The following is a 21,894-nucleotide window of genomic DNA, read 5'->3' on the forward strand; positions in this document are numbered from 1 at the left end:
AATTCAGAATATTGCTTATTGGCACTCCCTGCATGCTCACTTTGCATGTAATTTGAGCTTTTGTTATTGATGCAGTCTTGGACAATCCTCTTAGCTTCTCAAGAAGGCTTTACAAGGTTAATAAGACATTTTTTTTGCATTGGCTTTCAACTGAGAGGGGAAACTGGAGCACCCAGAAGGAACCCAAACAGACACGGTGGGTGGCACGGTGGCACAGTGGTTAGCACTGCTGCCTCACAGCGCCAGAGACCCGGGTTCAATTCCCACCTCAGGCGACTGACTGTGTGGAGTTTGCACGTTCTCCTCCGGGTGCTCCGGTTTCCTCCCACAGTCCAAAGATGTGCAGGTCAGGTGAATTGGCCATGCCCGTAGTGTTAGGTAAGGGGTACATGTAGGGGTATGGGTGGGTTGCGCTTCGGCGGGGCGGTGTGGACTTGTTGGGCTGAAGGGCCTGTTTCCACACTGCAATGTAATCTAATCTAAAAATAAATTGTGCATAATGCTCCAAATATGGTCCACACTGTAAGTAATCTAATCTAATCTAAACATGGAGAATGTGCAAACACTACACACTTTCCAGAGGCAGGAATCGAACCCAGTTCCTTAGCGCTGTGAGGTAGCAGTACTAACCACTGAGCCACTGTGCCGCCACTGTAGTTAATCAGAGATAGAAGAATTGCATTTACGTGCTTACCTCTGATTAACTAATTCCATTGATGGGGAAGTAGCAAAGTCATGTTGCAGTTGTCTAAGACTCTGGTGTGGCCGCATCTGGAGTATTGTGTGCAGTTTTGGTCGCCATACTATAGGAAGGATGTGGAGGCACTGGAACGGGTGCAGAGGAGGTTTACCAGGATGTTGCCTGGTATGGTAGAAAGATCGTATGAGGAAAGGCTGAGGCACTTGGGGTTGTTTTCATTGGAGAAAAGAAGGTTCAGGGGTGACTTGATAGAGGTGTACAAGATGATTAGGGGTTTAGATAGGGTCGACAGTGAGAATCTTTTTCCACGTATGGAGTCAGCTATTACAAGGGGGCATAGCTTTAAATTAAGGGGGGGTAGGTATAGGACAGATGTTAGGGGTAGGTTCTTTACTCAGCGAGTCGTGAGTTCATGGAATGCCCTGCCAGTAGCAGTGGTGGACTCTCCCTCATTATGGGCATTTAAGCGGGCATTGGATAGGCATATGGAGGATAGTGGGCTAGTGTAGGTTAGGTGGGCTTGGATCGGTGCAACATCGAGGGCCAAAGGGCCTGTACTGCGCTGTATTCTTCTATGTTCTATGAATTGCCCATAGTTTTCGGGGATGTGTAGGTTAGGTGCATTAGGCAGGGGAAATGTAAAGTAGTAGGGGTGTGGGTCTGGTTGATTTACTGTTCGGAGGGTCAGTATGGACCTGTTGGGCCAAATGGCCTGTTTCCACACTAGGGATTCTATGATTTCTCCGGGGAAATAATCCCAGTATCAACATTTTGTGCTTCCATATTACTGTCTAAAGTTCCTTATCCTTGGAGCACTTCAATTGTGTGTGTGGTTTTAAGTAGAAGACACCTTTCTTAAGAGATTACCCTGTTTTGTGACAGTTTCGTGATGATAAGCATTTGAAGTACTTCAGTAGCAGCTTTAAACCAAAGGTGACTCCTTCTGCCCCTGGCATTCCTGTTGTACTCTTGCCATCTGGTTTATACAGTTGCTTTGATTCTAAATTCATTTCAAAGAAGATCACTAATTTCATAACCTAAGCTTATCCTTGTGTGATATGCTTATGAGTGAAGTTGAAATTCTGAGAAAAACCAACAATCTGTCTTAGTGTAACCTGTCATTTTGTGCTGCCTGGCTTCATTTTTACAATAAAACTAGACGTGAGGAACGTGGAAAATATATCAATATTCTCATGTGTTTATGCTTAAACATAATGAATCTGTTTTTCACGATATGTTGCTGTCAGAATGTTCAGTTTAATGCTTGAGCTTATATTTAAATGATCTTGTATTTTCAGGCAAATTGATTAACTAATTATTCTTATGTCAATCAGCACAGCTTTTACTGGGATGCTTCCATATGTCCTATATGAAATGAAAGAATTTCTTTTTAGTGTATTATCTTGCATGAGGCTTTTGAATTTTGTGTTTTTGTCCTGTTCAGTCCGAGTCAAATAACGTTGACTTGCATCTACATCATTCCCTGAGCTGTTCAAGGCTTTATTTAATTGTTAAATTTCCAGCATTGAGACTTGAAAGATTTTTCGTAAGTTCAAGGTTTAACTCACAAAAGCACTGTTAGTAATTCTCCTTGAATCCTTTCCAAAGCATTTTGAGAAGGTGCATGGTTTTTCTAATATGACTTCAGCTCCATTAATTTGATGTTTAATTTATTGTGACTTAGGGTCACATCCCTGAAGCCAGACGTTATACTGCATGTTCGAAATCTGCAGTGAAAACAAATGAATTCTGCATCATTTAGCCTTATGTACCTTTCCTGGAACCTGTCAGTTTGAGTGCAGTTGTCCTTTCTAGTTCTACACATTGTTCAATGCCTTTAAAAATCCTATGTCCTTCGTCTTTCTTTTTGTTGCAGTTGGAAGAGAGAAAAGGGAGCTTAAAATCATTGCATAAATATGGTTTCAATTTAAGAAGAGACAAAATAGGTGTCTTTGTCATAAAATAGTTCTCTATTAAATTGATCAAACTTGGATTAGGTTTGGCATTGAAGAAATAGTTTGATCTCAAGGTCAAGAGACTTGGAGGGTCCTTCTGGATGGATGAACTGAAAGGGAGTATTTCTGGCTCTGAAGCTACCTTGTGATATATAAAAGGTCTTGAACGTAATGCATCCATCAGTGCTTATTGGAAGAATCCATGAAACTTATTGGCTCTCTCACCTCATTCACAAAAGAACAAATTAAAGTTAATAAGAAAGCCCACAATTTCTTGCTCTTTTTTGATGAGCATGATAATTTGGCTTCTTTCGATCTACTCCTATACCCTGCACGGCCAAGGGAAAAACCGTGAATTCTCAAGAAACAGCCACCTGTCTTATTTACAACACACACTCTCTCACCTTGTGGCTTTAAAGGGGCCAACTCCATTAAACATGAGCTCAGTTGACAAAATGGAGTTAAGATTCCAGACTATCCAGAAGCAAATCTACTAAGACATCCAGTAGTAAATCAAATTTACAAGGAAAGAACGTTTGAGATTTCTTATATTAGTTTAGTGGTTTAGAAATAAGGAACGATAATGTGATGAAATTAAGTAATTTCAGTTTAATTTTAAATGGTAAGAAAAAAAAGTATTTCTTCCTCCTGTGCTGTTTCCAGCTTCCCAGGGCATGCTAATTAAAAGCAAAGCTTGAAAATTATGCCAGAAGACATGTTTGTCCCACATCAGGTAAATGAGCTGCTTTAGTAAAATGTCAGAAGTTGTTCTCTCATCTCGTCTCTTTTCTTCTTGCTCCCAGTTTGATAGACATGACCCAGTAAATGGACGAATCTCAGAGCGTCAGTTTGGCAGCATGTTGTTGGCATACAGTGGCGTTCAGTCTAAGAAACTCACAGCAATGTTGAAAAGTATCAAAAAGCAATTCAAAAATGCAGAGGTAAGAACGTGGCAGGTAAAGTCTGCATGTGATACTGTTTGCCTTTATTCTTAATACTGTAGGTGTCTCAGTACACTCACCATTCCGAAAAGGTAAAGGATCACAAACTGCTGTGGGGTTTGTTGAGACTTTTACATAAGTCAGCATGTCTCAGTTGTTGGCAGTCTACCTTCTGGGTCAGAATATGCTCTGGTTCTGGAATAGAACATAATCCCAGAATGTGGTTTTCTCTATTCACTGGGTCAGCTCATTACCATAGGCACTGGACAGTACAGAAGATTGCTTTGTCAAAACAAGTGTTCTTTTTTTTCAAGATTTCTGCTCAAGGTGGTGGCACTGCTATAATTGCACCATTTAATTCTTAAACTTTAGATTGTTTACCACTTAAATAACACTGAAGTGCAGTTCTATTAATTGATGTACAGCCCGAGAGAAATGTGGATATTCATCCATTATAAAAAGTGCAGTAGCACAGCACTTGGAAGATTAGTGATGGAATCAGAGAGCGTCAGCATGGAATCCCTAGAAACTTATTAATTCTTAACAGGTTTAGATAGGATACATGCAAGAAGATTCATATGCAGTTCCAATGAAGAGTCACTGGACTCGAAATATTAACTCTGCTTTCTTCCCAGCAATGCTGCGAGACCTGCTGAGTTTCTCAAGCAATTTCTGTTTTTGTTTCATATCTCCAGCGTCTGCAGTTCTTTGTTTTATAGATACAGGAAGGATGTTCTCAATGACTGGGGAGTCCAAAACCAGGGCATATAGTCTAAGGATATCTGGTAGGCCTTCCTAGGTCAAGCACACCAAGTCAGGCATCATCCAAGAAGCAGGAGAATCAACATTTCAGGCATAAGCCCTTCAGGAAACCTGATGAATGGCTTATGCCTGAAACGTCGATTCTCCTGCTCCTCGAATACTGGCTGACCTGCTGAGCTTTTCCAGCACCACACTCTCTGATCTGATCTCCAGCATCTGTTGTCCTCACTTTCTCCTATGCCTTTTTAGGTCAGAAATTGAGAGAAATTTCTTCGCCAGAGCGTGGTGAGCCTGTGCAGTTTTCTTGGAAATAGTTGAGGCCAAAATATTGAAGACTTAAGAATGTTTGTTTATACTTTTTTTTAGGACTAAAGGGATCAAAGGATATGGCGATCAGAGTACTGAGTCGAATGATCGGCCATGATCATATTGAATGGCAGAGCAGGCTCGAAAGATTAATGAGTCTGCTTCTGTTTCAATCTTCTCTGTTTCAATCAATGCGATAATAGATATTGTCAGTATGGATAATAGCTGCAAAAACAAGGCTTCTCAGGAAGTCTTGAGCACTCTTGGTAAATCATTCTTTGTGCCACAATAAAGGTTCAGTGTTCTCATAACAGCAGTTGAGTTATAATACAGGTTTAAACTTGAAAGATCGCTGAACATTGTGATCAGTTATTGTGCAGAACAGACTACAGTAATTGCTAGTATTTCATTTGATTAGTGGATGAGGCTTAACTGACACTTAAATTATCTAATTAGTGTGGTCAGACGTTTTTACAAACCTCTGGAGCATGTGATACTTAAACTCAGGGCTCTTAGCTCAGATGTACAAATACTACCACTGTTTCACAGAACACCCCTTAAATCTGACATGATAGATAATGCTTTACTTTTTCTTCTCATTTTAAAAAGGTGGTCTTTCACTAAAACATGAGCAGCATTACTGCAGATTTAGTTTTAACAGTAACACAGAACATTTTATTAAGCAAAATAACGCAAGTTTAAAAGTTTAGAAAGACTTTGTAAAATACATTCCTGTTAGTCTCAATGACACCCCTTTGCATTACTCACACCAGAAAGAATTTCCTTCCATTTCATATCTAGAGATCTTAATTTATCAATTGCTTCAATTCCTAGTCTTGAGAATTTTGATGGCCTCTTCCTTGAGTCTTCATACAAATGAACATAGACTCCGTTGTCTTCAAATAACCTCTTCAGGGTTTTAACCAACCACTTCTGGTCTTGTGGCCACAATATCATTCCTTACATTATATTCTTTAACAGTTCGAAATAATTTCCTTTGTTATCAGGAGCAACTGACTTTAGACATCCAGCTTCAGCCAAGACCTATACAAACAGAAATCAAAAGGGCTTTCTTCAGGCTCTGGGTTTTTCTTCTCAAGATTCCAGAATCTTCTAACTGAAGGCTAATGCACATCACTGTTAATTCTGTTTGTTTGCAAAACTGTCCCAGTGAAAACAAAATCCATTATTCTCCAGGAATTTTCCTCCTCATACTGTATTAAAATATTTCCACCATTACAGAAATACTTACAATTTAATCATTTAAGCCCTTCATAAGCCACACCAAATCCACTAGTGCAAAACTTAAACTGTAAAATAAATGATATTAAAATTTGTATAAATCACACAGCTTATATTCAACAGAAGTACAGTTCTTATGACTATCTCATCTCCACATCAGACCTTGCCTAATCTTCTATTCCATTTAAATTCTTATTATTCAATATGAATTGCTGTTCCCTATTCATGCAGCAAATGTTTTTCTAAAGGCTGCTTAATCTATCGTTTTTGACAGTTTTACCTAACAATCGACAAGATCTCCAGAAGTCAGTATAATTGCAGGATAAACATAAAAATGGAACTTCACCTTATTAATTTGTCATCACTGAAGCATTTATCAGGTGATAACCAGTATTCCGAAGTAAGGCAAGTGATCTGTCACTCATGAATAACATTTTCAGTGCCACTGGGTTTTTTATTGTAATCTGGCAGCAGTCTTTACACAGTAAATAAAGAAAGATGAAAAGTTTATCACGGCAAATCAGTCAACGCAGGTGAAAGCTGTTTTCTGTTTATTTATCTTTGGAATGAAATACACGCAAGCTGCAAACGTTTTGATTTTTAAGTTGAACATTCCCATCTAAGTGTATGGGAAGAGGATTTTTGGGTTACCTGAAGAATGAGCCCTTCTCACTGCACTCCTGGATTGAGCAAAGAAATAGCTGAGGTATGAGTCAAGATATGTCACACTGTTATTGGTTCCCATTTAGCAACAATAGTATACATGTAGGGCTGAACCACAAGTTAACATACTTCAGAAGTTAAGAACGTAACAAAGTTTGAATTGCATTATGACTGGAAAGTACAACAATGTCTATGTAGTCCTTCTTGGAGTAAGTTCACATTACACTTGGCTCCATATGCAAACGTGCATGATGCACATCGTCCGGACATGATTTAAGATCAATTCTGTCCCCATTTGTTTCTGCAGGAATGGACTATGGTAGACTAGAAATCATTGTGGACTTATTTGCACCCTTTTTATAGCAAACATTTAACTCGCTTCCAATTTTAACAGTGTAAGAAACTGGCCAGCATGGTTCCTGACACTTTGTGAAATGTTAACTTTGTAAATAATGGCAGCCCATGCTAGTTTGCTTTTATGTGCGGAATTTTGTGTCTGTGTGTGTCATTTTGATCTGTAAGAGTATTAAACCAGTGTTTAGAGTTTTCATGTAATAGCAAAAGGAATCATCGCTTTCACCATGGTTTTGTTAACAGTCCTGAGAAAGACCTTGAAAAGCTTTACAATTAAAGGCACTACTTAAATACAAGTTGAGGCGTTTTACTGCCTGTTCTATGCTATAGTCAAGTTATGAAGAGACACTTTAGTGCTGCTTATTTCCACCTGTTTTATTGAATTGCATTTGGGATGGTCTCAGTTCTCATGGCTCAAGACATCGCCAAAACCTGACCACCTCACCAATCGCGATTAGACAATTACAAAACTCCAAAATCCCCAAGTTAAGCAAAGTCATGCACTGACTCCTACCAGAATCCATTTGCCAAGGGCTGTAGTATTGGAGAATGGAGCCAGGGGTGTATCTGCACACAGTTGCCAGATGCCTAAAGATCATTGTCCCCGCATATCACAAAGTGGACTCTGGGTGTTGTGTTTGCTTAAATGGTGTTTTCCCACATAGGTCCTCATTTCATGTCATTTGTTTCCTTTTGCAGGGCATCACCTTTGAGGAGGTAGAAAACTTCTTCACCTTTCTGAAGAATATTAATGATGTGGACACTGCACTGAGCTTCTACCACATGGCTGGGGCCTCAATTGATAAAGGTATAATCAGCTAATAGTACATTTTTTAACACATTTGAGCTCTCTAGTCCAGTTTGTGGAAAAGTGGAAACCATCACTTAAAATATATTTATCAGATAGAATCATAGAGGCCTTTCAGCCTATTGAGTCTGCACCATGCAGACACCTCACACCTCCATCCCTGTTACCCAACATTTCCCATGGCTAATCTACCTGGTCTGCACATTCCTGGACGCTACGGGGCAATTTAGCATGGGCAATCAACCTGCCCATCTTTGGACCGTAGGAGGAAACTGGAGCACCCAACAGAAATGCAAGCAAACATGGGGAGAATGTGCAAACTCCACACAGACCATCCCCCGAGACTGGAATCAAACCAGGGTCATTGGTATACTTGAAGACATTTTCTCTCTGCCTTTGAAGTTAACATACATGTGCTTAACATCATCATATTATGTCGCTATTTTGTCAAACTCATGTACCAAGTTTTACAAAGTTAAAAATCACACAACACCCGGTTATGGTCCAACAGGTTTATTTGGAAGCACTAGCTTTTGGAGCGCTGCTCCTTCGTGAAGGAGCAAGTACTTCCAAATGAACCTGTTGGACTATAACCTGATGTTATGTGATTTTTAACTTTGTCCAACCCAGTTCAACATTGGCACCTCCACATCATAGGTTTTGCAAAGCATATCTTCAAGGCCATGCCCTTATTGATGGCCGCCTTGTCTAAATTTCTCCCTTGTCTTCTTTTATCATGGAGTCACTGAATGCAGTATAGCTCTGGCTGTCATATTGCCACCACCTCCATTCATTAGTTTGTAAAGCTCATAGTAAAGGCTCTGAATCTCAGCAATGGAGAGCATTAATAAGCCAGCAGAATTTCGAAATAAGGACTCAAGATGTAGTACCAGAAGTGGACCATTCAGCCCTTCGAGCCTGCTGTGACATTCAGTGAAATCATAGCTGATCTACCTCAACACTTCTTTCCTGGATATATTTAGAATGTTTGTAGAAATCTCATCCACAAACATGCTTAATGTTTGAGCTGAACCTCTGCTGTCCTGAACACCAGGGAATTCCAAAATTTCGCCATCCTCTGAGTAAAGAAATCCCTCTGCATCTCAGTCTTAAATGGTCGTTCCTTATCCTAAGACTGTGTCTCCTGGTTTTTGACTCCAACCATCACCACCACACAACCGCCCAAATAAAAGGCCTGCGTAACAGTCATATTCTGTGGTGCAAATCGCTGAAACATAGTTCTTCTTGGCTAGACATGGTGGAGAAGGAAGCCATAAGTCTGATTCCTCATGTCAGAGGTTTGAGTTGTGAGAAAGAACTGGAGAAGCTTGAGATTCTAAGGTTTAGAAAGTGCAAATCAGAGCAGCCATGTGTAAGTTGGTAACCAGCATGGAAAACTAAATTCAGAAAAACATTTTAAATTGTGGTGGCCAGATGAATTCAAACCAGCAAGATTGGTGTTGGGAAATGATCAATACATGCATTGGACAGCCAAATAATTTTTTGAGTTGAGCAGGGTTACCACATGCTATGAATTAAAGTTGATCAGAGTTTGAATTGAAACTTTGCAGGTCCATTTTATAATTAAAAAGTCTAGATTGGTTCTGACTTTGCCAGTTGTGATTCAGCTCCTGAAGTAACTGAACTCATGCAGAATCTTCAAGTCTGTACATCGTTTTGCTTGAGCAACTTTAATCAGGTTCGGAACAGATTGTGTTTGACAATCTATATTTACACTGTCTGAATGATGTGGGAAATGTGGCTACTAGGCCTACAGTTGTAAGCACAGAATTCTTTGTTGAAAATAGTTACTGAATGTCTCTCTCTTCACAGCAACCATGAAGCAGGTCGCCAGGACAGTGGCACATGTGGAACTTTCCGATCACGTTTGTGATGTTGTTTTTGCTTTGTTTGATAGCGACGGTGAGTGAAACCAAAGAACTCCATCCTATCATCCACCTTTCAGTCTCCAATCTTCCAATACTAGTTCAGGGGTAAAACCTTCAGCCCCTCATTTAGAAATTCTGGTGCAAAAGCCTTTCCTCTTCTCTGTCTCTTTTCTTCACTTTCAAAAGCCACTTCAAAACTTCTGTCTGCCGCTGCTTGTCCATCAGGCCTGTCACATTGTTACCCTGCTTCGATTTTTTTTTTCTCCCTTTTGAACTAAGCAATTGTACATTCAATTACAGGGTCATCTCTTCCCTCAGTCAATACCCTCTTCATGTCAATCCATGTTGATGCAATGTGGCAGCTTGTGGTCTGAGGTCAATCACATGAGGTGGCACTAGTGCCCATTAATTTGTTGATTTTAAGCCTTGTGTTTAACCAGTATGATCTGTCCAAATTCCAGCAATCCAAGCACGGCTATCAGAGCTTTGTTGCAAATCTGAGGCCAGTTTAGTCTGTATAAGGAATATAAATCTGTTGCCATCTGATTTTGGATTTTGACACTATGGCACACCTCTCCATGCAAGGAGGGAAGTGAGGGGAGAACTAATAATTCAGAAAGTGATGCTAGTAAGAACAGATGTTTAGAGCAGAAAGTCTGCTGTCTTAACATGGTCTGACTGACATGTGGTTAAGTCTTACCTCTGAGCTATAAAACTACTCCGTTCAAGGGCACTTAACAATGGGAAACAAATGCTGGCCTTACCAGCCACACACTCATTTCTTGAAAGAATATTTCTTAAAAACTTACCATCCAAAGCAGTGGAGTTCACAAAGGAAATTGTATAACCCAGAGGTAAAAGTGGAATTCGGCTTCAAGCGTGGATGGACCATCCGATCATGAGGATATTTAAGCATAAGAACCCTCAGGTCTTAATGAGGTCAAGCTTGAGAATTTTCCACTGCTTGTAATAGATTTCAGTTCACCTTGTCAGTGAGACTGTAAGCAGGAGATCCAGGCTCCGATGTGATGCCGAGCTTGAGGTGTGTTTTTGTCAATGGCTTTTTCTCTTGTAGTATGCCAAACCTAGAAAATAATCACTCTTCTTTGTCCAAGGGGCTTAACTAGAAGCATTCAAAAGGGCACACAATGATTATTCCAATGGAAAAAAATGTGCAGTCTTACAGGGAGGGGAAAAAGGCAGGAGATTGGCAATAGGTCAACATGCTCAGGGAGTCAATGCAGACACAAAGGCTACCTTCTGCACTGTATCACTCCAGGAGATTAGACTGGAGTTTTATAAGGGGACATTTGGAATAGTCTTCCCCTGGTGGAAGGGAGTTCTTGGGGGATAGTTTGAATATCAGTGACTGTAAATTCTTCTGGAATTTAATAAAATCAGCAAGTTTTATGTGGCAGTACTCATGATCATTGCTCCACTGATTCACTGTAAGGACAGATACTGCCAGCAGCAGAAAAGGTTGCTGGAGTGAGGAAATATTCTTTAAGGGAGATCTTTAGTGAAATTATTAAAGTTTACATGATCTTTAAAGAACTGATTTTGAAATATCTTTGCTTTCTCAAAATTGGATTAATATATCAGGAGAGAAGTGTTGTTAACTGTTCCACCATACGATGATGATTAGTTAGAGACATAGGATTGAGCAGAAGCTGTCAGATCTTAAGATGGTATGGTTCTGTTGGTATAAACAAATATTTATCATTTACTCTTAAGTGTGCCCCAGCTGACACCCTAACATGAGGAGTAAAATGGATGAACTCTGATGCTAGAGAATTCAAAGTATCCTGGGTGAAATTTTCATTGGCAACTTGATTATCCTTACAATAGGTGTGTGTGCTAGCAGAAGAGACTTGTGCAATACAAAGAAGGGTGCTCCACGTTTACCTTTAGATAGACAAGCAGGAGGCTGGGAGAACACAACAATGAACCTTTGAGTTCTACAGTTTCAAATAACCTCCCTTCCCAGCGCCTCCCCCTCCCTTCCATTCCTCTGATCAACCTTCCTTCCCATTCATTCCTCCTACCGACCAACCAGGTCATTCCCTCTACCTGTGTTTACCTAAATCCACATCACCCTCCCTCCACCCCCCTTTATCTGTAGCTCCTTTTACATCCACCCCTAGACCTGAAGAAGGGTTACATCCGAAACATTGACTTCTCCACCTCCTCATGCCGCTTGGCTTGTTGTGTTATTCCAGCCTCCTGCTTGACCACCTTGGATTCCAGCACTGCAGCTTTTTTGTCTCTAAGCACGTTTACCTTAACTGTCCTAGGTTGTAGTGAATAGATCGATCACACTTGTTACCTCCCACTGAGATTTCAATCATTTTAAAACTAGAACAGCACTTCAGCATTAATTTGCATGGTATGAGGTATCTGAGTAAAATAAGACATTTCTGGCATATCACAAGTAAGGAATGCATCAGGAAAATTCTTAACAAGGACCTTTTTCAATTCGTGTCTAATTTGGCAAGGTCCATCTAGGTGATGTATATCATGCGATGATTCAGAATTATGTGTCTTACAGTAATTCAGGAATCTCTGATCTATCTCCTGCATCCTGTCATAACTTTGTGTTTCTAAAGAGATCAGCGCAGAATTTTGAAGAATAAATTATTATTGAATTTTAAGAAAATCCTTCATTAACAGAGAGTAAAAGGACTAGTTTGTCCCTCTGTCAGAATCAAAACAATCAATTTGAACTAGAGAGACATATTGTCTGACAGGCAAGTTGGATCTGAAAACACTTTATTTTTTGGTTCACCATCATGATCTTATGAGAATGTATCTGAGTTCAAAAAGATGCGGTAGATTTAGGGTGAGCAGAGTTTTGTAATTTAGTTAGCAATCTTTGCCACTCATATCAATATGAGGGTAGCTTTTCTGCATATACCCGGGTAATGCAGTAACAGTCTTCTACCTGTTCAAAGCATTGTTTGCATCCTGTTTTCTCCTCAGGACCACTTGCTGATATCTGAAAAGCTAGGTTCTCTTTCTTAAGGTTTCGAGGACATTGAATCAAATCCTGAACTGATTCATTTTCCTTTTGAACTGATTTAATTTTCAAGAGTTTTAGCCAATATTGGGGTAGTCAGCTTAACATGTGTTGGTTGATGAACCAAACCATACAAGAACATAAATGGTTGAGGTTGCAGAGATGGAATTATGCCAAAAATAATTGGAAACTCAGTTAGAATAGATATTTCATTCTGAACTGTCAGAGTTTTGCTTTCTCAAGATTGTCATATTGACACTAAAGAGTGCATTGCTCTCATGGGTTTGGATATATGCACCATTAACTATGGCCCACCAGGTATTAATTAATGCTGTGATATAATGATAGATATAATTGGTGTGAGCCTATCATTTTCATGGTCTTATCATTTTACTCAGCTGATTCTTGCTGTTGTAAGGGTTAGTTTTTATTAATCACTTTTCAAAATAAGAGATGTTTTTAATATTCATTCGTGGGATATGGGCCTCGTTGGCTGGACCATCATTTATTCCCAGAGGACAATTAAGAGTCAACCATATTACATTGGTTCTAAAGACACAGGTAGGTGAGACCAGGAAAGGATTTCCGAGCAGGATTTCTTCTCTGAGGGTAGTCCATCTGTAGAATTTTTACTGCAGACAGCTGTCAAGGCTGGGTCATATACAGCACTGCAATAGATTTGTAAACAGTAAGGGGATTGAGTATTATGGGGGAAAGGCACGAAAGTGGAAAGCTGAGGATTATCAGATTAGCCATGATCTCATTGAATGTCGGAGTAGATGTGTTGGGCTGAATGACCTATCATTGCTCCTTATTGTTTACCAGATATGTTTTTACAACAATTGACAGTGATTATATGGCACTCATTTTCCTCCCCCCAAGACTTCAAATTTCATTACCCACCAAGGCGGGATTTGAACTCATTTTCCCAAAACATTAGCCGGGCATTTGTCCAATGACATTATCACCAGTGTGAACCCTCTGAGGTTCCATGCACATCAGTTATGATCTCAGCATGCCAGTGCATTGACTTTCGGCTTTGGAAGTCACTACCACACACACACCTCAGAGGTCCAAGTAAGACTGTTGCTTTCTTAGTGTACTTCCCCGGTGATGTGGTTCTTCATATTAGTAATTTGACGGTTTTGGCTTTGTATCCACGAGCTAAGAAATGATTCCCAGTAAGACTTGCATTTAACAGGTTTGCCCTTGCAATCTGTAAACACTGACTGTTTCCAATATAGTAGATCCTGGTTATGAGCCCTATCAGAATTGTCACTATCTGTATGAATTAATTAAGGTTTCACTGGAACTGCCTGTTTTAACGCATATTTGACATATTGCATCAAGTTGTGTTATTTCTGAACACTGGATATGTATAGCAATTCTTCTGGAATAAAAGAATAGATAGCTCGAAAGGTTCCTTGCCTCTGTCCCCATCTCAAGTGAGGATTCTTGGGATAACCCTTTTTTAAAGTTAATCTTGAAGACCCATCACAGCAACCAACCCGATGGTCAAAGAGGCAATTTGTTTAATTCCCTCCTCTTATTTCATTGTCTTTCGGGACAGGAAGATAGAGATAGTCAAAGTCCATATCTGGGGATTTTAAAGGTTAGCGTTGAATCATTTAAAAATAATGCCTATTTATCATGTTAAATTTGTTTGGCTTTGTTCTCGTCTGAAGCTATTTTAATAACCATCTTGAGTCTGGGATCTCCATATAGATTATAACAGGGTGAGTCTCTTGAAGTATCCTTGTTTCAGTAAAGCCACCATATTCAAACTCTCATTTTCTTTGAAAGTCCCCTCCCAACATTATTGAAATTGTAAATGTGAAATCAGACAAAGACCATATATTCTTTTGTCATTGCAGAGTACAGCAACAGCTACTTTTAATGAGTATTACTTTTAATGAAGCAGTGTGATTACTAAGGGACCACTGAGGACTGCAGATGCTGGAGATCAGAGTTGAAAGTGTGTTGCTGGAAAAGCACAGCAGGTCGGACAGCATCCGAGGAGCAGGAAAATCGACGTTTCAGGCAAAAGTCCTTCCTGATGAAGGGCTTTTGCCCAAAACTTCGATTTTCCCGCTCATCTGATGCTGCCTGACCTGCTGTGCTTTTCCAGCAACACTCTCTCAACATTGATTACTAAGGGGGACATTTGAGTTTCATTGTTCAAGGTCCATCATGTGTTTACACCTCCCAGCATACTTACTGCAGTATGAGGTAGTTGTCTGCAGGAAAAAAAACTGGCCTTTTTGCAACTCCACCCACCCTAGCAGACAGAGGTACTAACAGCTCTGCAAAGTTTTGCATGAAGGACCTTGCAAAATGTTAAAGCCTGAAACTGAGCTATAAACTCGAAGGCTTTAGGATAGATTGCAGTGGTCGGTTTTACCTTAAGGTTGAGTTAGTCACCTTGCTTTCCTGTAATTCACAGCCCAGAAATTTACCTCTTCTCTGATCAAATGGGCTGTTCTTGATGTTATTTAGATAGGTAGCAGAAGTAAGGCTGAATAAAATAGTGCCAATGTTAGTACAAATGTTCCTGGAGGTCATTATTTTATGGGATGAGGGCATTACTGGCTAGGTCAGCGTTTGTTGTTCCAAGTTGTCCTTGAACAGAGGGCAGTTAAGAGCCCATTGCTGTGGGTCTGGAGTCACATGGAGGCCAGACCAGGTAAGGATGACAATTTTTCTTCCTGAAAGGGCATTTGTGAACCAGATAGTTTTACAACAGTCAGTGATGGTTGTTATTCCTGAGACCACCTTTCAATTCCAGATTTATTAAATTGAATTTAAATTTCATCAGCTGCAATAGTGGGATTTGAGCCTACATCCCCAGGACATTAACCTGTGCCTCCAGATTACTGATCCATTGACATTAGTACTGCACCACCACATCCCCAGTGAGGAATTGTCATGAATGATGTTCAAATGCTGTAAGTGTTACTGAGAAGTAAGTTTTAATAGAATTTTCTTGTATTATTTGCACATATTTTGAACCTCGTTCCTTCATAAGGCAAGTTCACACAGTTTGCCTACCTGGCATAATTCACTGAATAGTCAGTTGAGTCAACAAGGGCTATGCAGCAGCTATGGTTGTGAACAATTTATTTTTCAATAAAACAAGAAATGTATCACTTTCATGCAATATTTTTAAATATTTAATTCTATGGAAAGACTATCTTCAGAACATTTAGCACACATTCCCGTTTAGAGAACAGACTTGCTACAGCATTTGGCCTAGACATACTACAGAGTTCTACAAGCGCTGATGATATATGAAGCATTTGTTATATTAAAACAAAATGGTCCAGTTGCTGCTGCAATTCTGGAATTTATCTTAGGACTCCATTTGACTCCAGTTCCTTCACCCAGGCTTCCTGTCTGATATTTGCAACTGTTAACCACCTTCTGTGTTGACAGAATCATTTCTCAAATCTGTTTCAAATTTAGTATTAATGCAGTACCCTCTCATCCTGCTGCCCTGACCGTCCTGTCCGCCAGACATATCTGAGATTATTGCTCGAGGCTTACTTTATCTAAACTGCCAGCATATCGGGCATGTCTTTTGGAAGCTGAAGAGCTTGGCTGGTCAGTCTGTTCCTGATTGGTCCCTTGTTTGTACCATTCAGAATTACTTGTTTCAGAAATTCCCAAAAAAACTTCAGCATCATCTTTGGTTGTCCCACCTCAATCTGTAGAGTTTTTTAAAATAGGGTCAGGCAATCATTGTCTGTCTGTCTCTCCCTCTACACCAGAAGCAGAGCACCCAAGATAGATCATTGGGTGTTGCTTTTACAATAATCTCATTCCTCCATTAGCTAGTTAACCATCCATATTTGTGAATTTGCCCTCTGTAGAGAATTGGCTATAACGTTTTGGGGCCAGTAAACCCCTGCTTATTTTCCTGACATCTGATTCTGTGAAATTCTTGACCACCGAGCACAGGTCTTTAGGATGATTTCACCCCATTCCATTCTTTCCATTGCCCCATTAATAAAGTCGGCTGTTTGGCCGAGTCAGTTTGTTTCTTCACAGGAACAAGTGAATAACGATCCCTGATGTCACGTAATTTACAACGCAGCAGAAAGGACACGTTGACTGTGAAATCTTGATTTAGGTACATTGCCTCCCATCAGAACCACTAGTTGTCACAATGACCTATTTTAACAAATGAAATGTTTGCAGGTCTAGAAAGAGAAGTCCCAGATCCTTTTAGCTGCAAAACAGGATCTGAGCAGTACATCTCACGACTGAAAAGATTAATGAACAGGGAGAAATTCTCTGCAGAAATCAACTCAGAATGCAGCTGAGCAAACTGAATGTTAGGAGAGCCTAGAGTACCTTTGTTTAGCAATGGAAAAATATCTCCTTCCGCCATGAGAATTTTTAATTCTTAAACCTGGAAAATCAAGGTGTATAGTAGTAATGTGTGCCCCTTATGTTCACTGGCTCTGCCCTTAAACCCGCATTACTCTTGAGTTACAGTGGCCTGGGTCAATGGGACCAATACAACAATACTGCTGTTTATTTGTTATCTAGTTTACATTCTTTGGACAGTCTGCTTAGAGAATGACAAAATATACAATGGCAGCCTTTATTCACCTTAACAAGGATAGAGACCAAAGGCAGTAAGTTACAACTGAGGAAGTTGGCTGGAATTACTTCAAAGTATGCTCAATTCGAGGTACAGATTTAACTGAAGCAGACCATGTAAATAAATCCAGGATACTTTTTATTAATTCAGTAGCTATGGCCTTTGCTGGCTGGGCCAACATTTTTCACCCGTACCTAGTTGCCCTTGAGAAAGTGGTGATGAGCTGCTTTTCGAACTGCTGCAATCTATTTGGTGTCACTAGGGAGGGAGCTCCAAAATTTTAACCAGTGACACTAAAAGAATATTTCTGAGTCAGGATAGTGTGTGACTTGGAGGGAAACTTGCAGCTGGTGGTATTCTTTGAGGAGAAAGTGAGGTCTGCAGATGCTGGAGATCAGAGCTGAAAATGTGTTGCTGGAAAAGCGCAGCAGGTCAGGCAGCATCCAGGGAACAGGAGAATCGACGTTTCGGGCATAAGCCCTTCTTCCTGAAGAAGGGCTTATGCCCGAAACGTCGATTCTCCTGTTCCCTGGATGCTGCCTGACCTGCGCTTTTCCAGCAACACATTTTCAGCGCTGGTGGTATTCCCCTAGTTGAATATGGTGTTGGAATCTCTTGGGTTTGGGAGCAAAGGACTAGTTTAATCATTTTTACTTTACCCTGAGAGACTAACGATGCATTGTCACTGGGATGCCATCAGTTCTCTGAATGCCACATGTTATGGTTTTTTTAAGTGTGGGACTTCTTGCTTGTCAGATCCAATGGTAGGTTTCAACAGAGAAAGGTAGTGTGGGATTTGCCCATCATCCCTAACTCTTCCCAACACCCTCACAGCTGTAATCTTGTGATCATGACAGCATCCTACAGCTCTACTGGCCACATTGCACAGAGCCTCAAAGTAAGGAGAAGACTTGGTGAAATCAGAATTGGTAGCACTTCAAGCTGAAGTGAATGACTCTTGACAGGAGCCAAATACCTTGTAATGCATACTTCCTGCTTGTTTTCTGATACTGGTAAGTTGTGTAAACTGCAACAGTCTTTACTACTTAGTAAATCTTGGCTTACGTCTCAGATTGTCCAATTGCTTGAATCCTTTTGACCACTAGGTCCCTTGGAATCAACTTAATGACATTCCAGAACTGCTCAAAGTGTAACTGAGTGAATTCAATCCAATGCAGCTGTGCCACCACTATGATTTCCTATTGCAGAGCCAAGTAGATTACTGATCAAGATCTTAAAATGTCTTGCAGGAAACGGGGAGCTGAGCAACAGGGAGTTCATTTCCATTATGAAACAACGACTGATGCGTGGACTGGAAAAACCAAAGGATACCGGCTTCACACGGCTTATGCGTGCAATGTGGAAGTGTGCACAGGAAACTGCCTGGGACTTGCCTTATCTATCCAAGTAGTGAGATACAGGAATAGCTCAGCTACTCAGAAGCAGCTGTAGCACAGATTGCTCGAAGAATTGTCAAGAGGACTGAACTAGAATGCCTTAACTCATGGGATATAAAGATGCAGATTTTATTTCCAGTTATGTTATGATTTATTTTTAAATATGAGACCGTTTGCATGTCAGATCCAATGGCAGGTTTCAATGGAGAAATGTGCTCTGACGCATCAGTAGATTGAAGAGGCTTCTTATTAATCTGGTCAGCTTGTTTCTATCTGTGAGAGACCAGTACTGGAAACAGTTAACGCCATTGTTCATTTATGCTTGAACACCATAGAGATTGCAAGTATCTTGGAAGGATTTCTCCGATGCTTTGGAGTTGCTCCGAGTGGACTCAGATACAGACCCACTGACTACCTGTACAGTGGCCACAGTGACTCTTGTAAGTTATGTTTCAGTGTGAGCCTAATTTGCACTCTGTGTTCCCAACAACTACCCTGAGCAACAGTACTGGTCAGGTTCAAGGTGTTGCTGAACACAGCCCAGGTTGCTTCTCTCACAACGTGGGGAAGAAACTGACAGTGAATTCTCCTGAAGGAGCTCTACTAATCTGACTTGGTGACCCTATGATGCTTTGGTCCCTGACTGGGGGTATTTATAAGGAGGGGAGGGTGTTCATCAATCTCCCTCCCCAGCTTCTGATATCAGCTGTAATTTAATGTATTAAAACACATCCAACACAATTGACCACAAAACAGAAAGGAAGGATTTGCGATCAAAAGAGTGAGTTTCTGCAGTGCAGCTAGTTGCAATGCATTAGGACAACACCTCCAGTAATAGAGCAACACTGGGTCACAGCATTGAATTGTCAGTGGCTTGAAATCAGTTCTCAACCTGAAGCAAACTGACAACTGAGAGAAGCTGTGGGCCTGGTATTGCATATCATTTTGTGTGTCAATACTGGACTGTCATGTACAGTGTGACAGGGTTTCACCCAAACCAGTGCTCACTAAATTTCTGCTAATTGTACATCACATTCAGTCACTTGAATCCTGTTGAGTATAGTTTGTGGTGTCAACGTTAGAATAGACAAACTTGCTCTTGCGATTACAACAGCTTCCTCTCTAAACCATTTTCCCATGTCCTTTTCCCCCCCAAGTGGCCTGCATTTCAATAAGACTTGCTCTCTTCTGGTACAGCCTCCCCTTTGAGATACTAATGTTTCAAATATGTTATTGTACAGATAAGATTGGAAATTATCTTTTCCATTTGTGTTGATTTGTATTTGGTATTGTTTAAGGCCATAATCATCATCTCTTCCTTCAGATCCTAGAAAACAGGCTGGTAATTCAAATTCAAATTCTAATTCTGATTTGATGCTTGTTATGGATTTGAGTATTTCCCATTACTGTTCAAGCACTGTCTTTAAACTTCCCACTGCTCCTCTTATTTAAATGTTCATACATCACACATCAGTGGGCAAACCTTTAATGCAATTTCATGGTTCTCCTCTGCTGTTTCACTGAGTGAGCAAAGAAAGTATTCAGCACCAATGTTCGGTATAGTTTAGATTTGCTCTTGCGCTAGGCGTGAGTTCTTTTCAGAATGGTTATTTAGTAAAAATGAATGTAAAAAATCTGAAATAAATGTTTCCCTAGAGATGATGCATCTCTTTGTTTTAAGGTGTGTTTAATTTTGTGCATTTAAGAGAATTGATAACTTACAGACTTGATAACTTTTACCACCTCCAAGCAATTGTCCCACCTCCAGGTACCAGCCGGAGTATTCCTTTGACGTACAGCCATCTTTTTGAAGCAGGAAAATGTTACTTTAATGTCGGACTCGGATCAGCCACTTCTCCCCGCTGCCTAAACCAACTGGTTGTGGTATATTTATAAACCTGTACTCAGAAGATTCTGTTTTGATGTATTGTACCTTGTAGAAGCTTTTACAGTGCTAGTTGCAAAATGTGAAATTTCAAGTGAAATCTCATTCAAGTCGACAGTGCAAAACCCCCAATAAATATTCGGTTGCTTGTGCATCTCGAGGTGCTCCCGATTATTGTAGTGCTGGCAACACAAATCCCTCATTCACACAACCCAAGCTTCAATAAGCCTCTGAGAAATGGAGGTCCTTTTGCTTTTGGAATTATTTCCTGCCATTGGCCATACTTGCTATGATACAAGCTGGAACAGTTTTAGTCTGATTCCTTAACCAGCTCACTGAACATAAGTCATGACAAATTAATCTTCCTCCTCATAATCTCCCAATTATGTCCAGTTTCTAGACCTGGTTTGAGACCAGTCAAGTTATCATCCTCAGAAACTGGTGCAGGCAAGTCATTTAGCAAGCAATGTCTATCCCATTTCGAGGGACATAAATGTTCTTTTGGTATGCTTGGTCTGGTAGATTCTCTCCATTCTGATCAATCAAACACTTGAGATACAACTGTGTCTATGTGCTGAGGATTAAATAAGGAATAAATAAGAACTACTGTCTTCCACACTTGCCCTCCAGTGTTACCCCCTTGACTGAGGTTACCACGTGACAGTGAATAAGGTTCAGTCTTGTGCAGTGAGTTCACATCTATCAGAATTTGAGTTCAACCTGAGCAATCTTTCTTCACACTATTTCACACTGAGGAAGTCTGTGTTCCACCAATGGAAATGTCTTTCATCAGTTTGACCCAGAATTAGGCTATTTGGCCCAGTGAATCTGCCCTGCCATTTGATCATGGCTGGTATGTTTCTCAATATCATTCTCCTGCCTTCTCCCTGTAACACTTGATCCCCTTACTAATCATGAACCTATCTATCACTGTCTTTATAAAAGACTCTCAATGTCCTGGCCTCCACAGCCCTCTACAGTAATGAGTTCCACAGATTCCCCACCCTCTAGCTTAAGAAATTCCTCTTCGTCATTTAAGGGTCATCCTTTCACTCTGAAACCGTACCCTCTCTCCCCCGTAGCCCTATACACGGAAGAAAAAAACACCAATTCGACTGGGACAACACATCTATCCTGGGACAGGCAAGCAAAGCCATGCCAGAGAATTCCTAGAGGCCTGGCACTCCAACCACAACACCATAAACAAACACATAGATCTAGATACCATCTATCAACCCCTCAGAAAACAAACAGAAAATGACATCACCACAAACCCCAGGAACCCCATCCAGGACAAACATATAAATAGAAAGCAGGAGACAACAGCTTTGCTTCACTTGGAGGTTGCCATTGATGATGTTACCTAGCCA

At 40.4% G+C, this 21,894-nt stretch overlaps 1 protein-coding gene across 6 annotated transcripts in view; it reads left to right on the forward strand.

Moving 5' to 3' along the window:
• Positions 1 to 20,303, forward strand: part of micu1 (mitochondrial calcium uptake 1) — a 108,247-nt gene extending 87,944 nt beyond the window's left edge. For all 6 annotated transcript variants that reach the window (XM_043679120.1, XM_043679121.1, XM_043679123.1 and 3 more), the window contains 4 exons: positions 3,459 to 3,596; positions 7,623 to 7,731; positions 9,565 to 9,654; positions 18,493 to 20,303. In XM_043679120.1, the coding sequence (XP_043535055.1) occupies positions 3,459 to 3,596; positions 7,623 to 7,731; positions 9,565 to 9,654; positions 18,493 to 18,653 (498 nt within the window). In that variant the 3' untranslated portion in view covers positions 18,654 to 20,303. The remainder of the gene's footprint in view (positions 1 to 3,458; positions 3,597 to 7,622; positions 7,732 to 9,564; positions 9,655 to 18,492) is intronic.
• Positions 20,304 to 21,894: the final 1,591 nt, after the last annotated feature.

This window comes from Chiloscyllium plagiosum, chromosome 38 (genome assembly GCF_004010195.1).
Source record: "Chiloscyllium plagiosum isolate BGI_BamShark_2017 chromosome 38, ASM401019v2, whole genome shotgun sequence".
Taxonomy (NCBI): Eukaryota; Metazoa; Chordata; class Chondrichthyes; order Orectolobiformes; family Hemiscylliidae; genus Chiloscyllium; species Chiloscyllium plagiosum.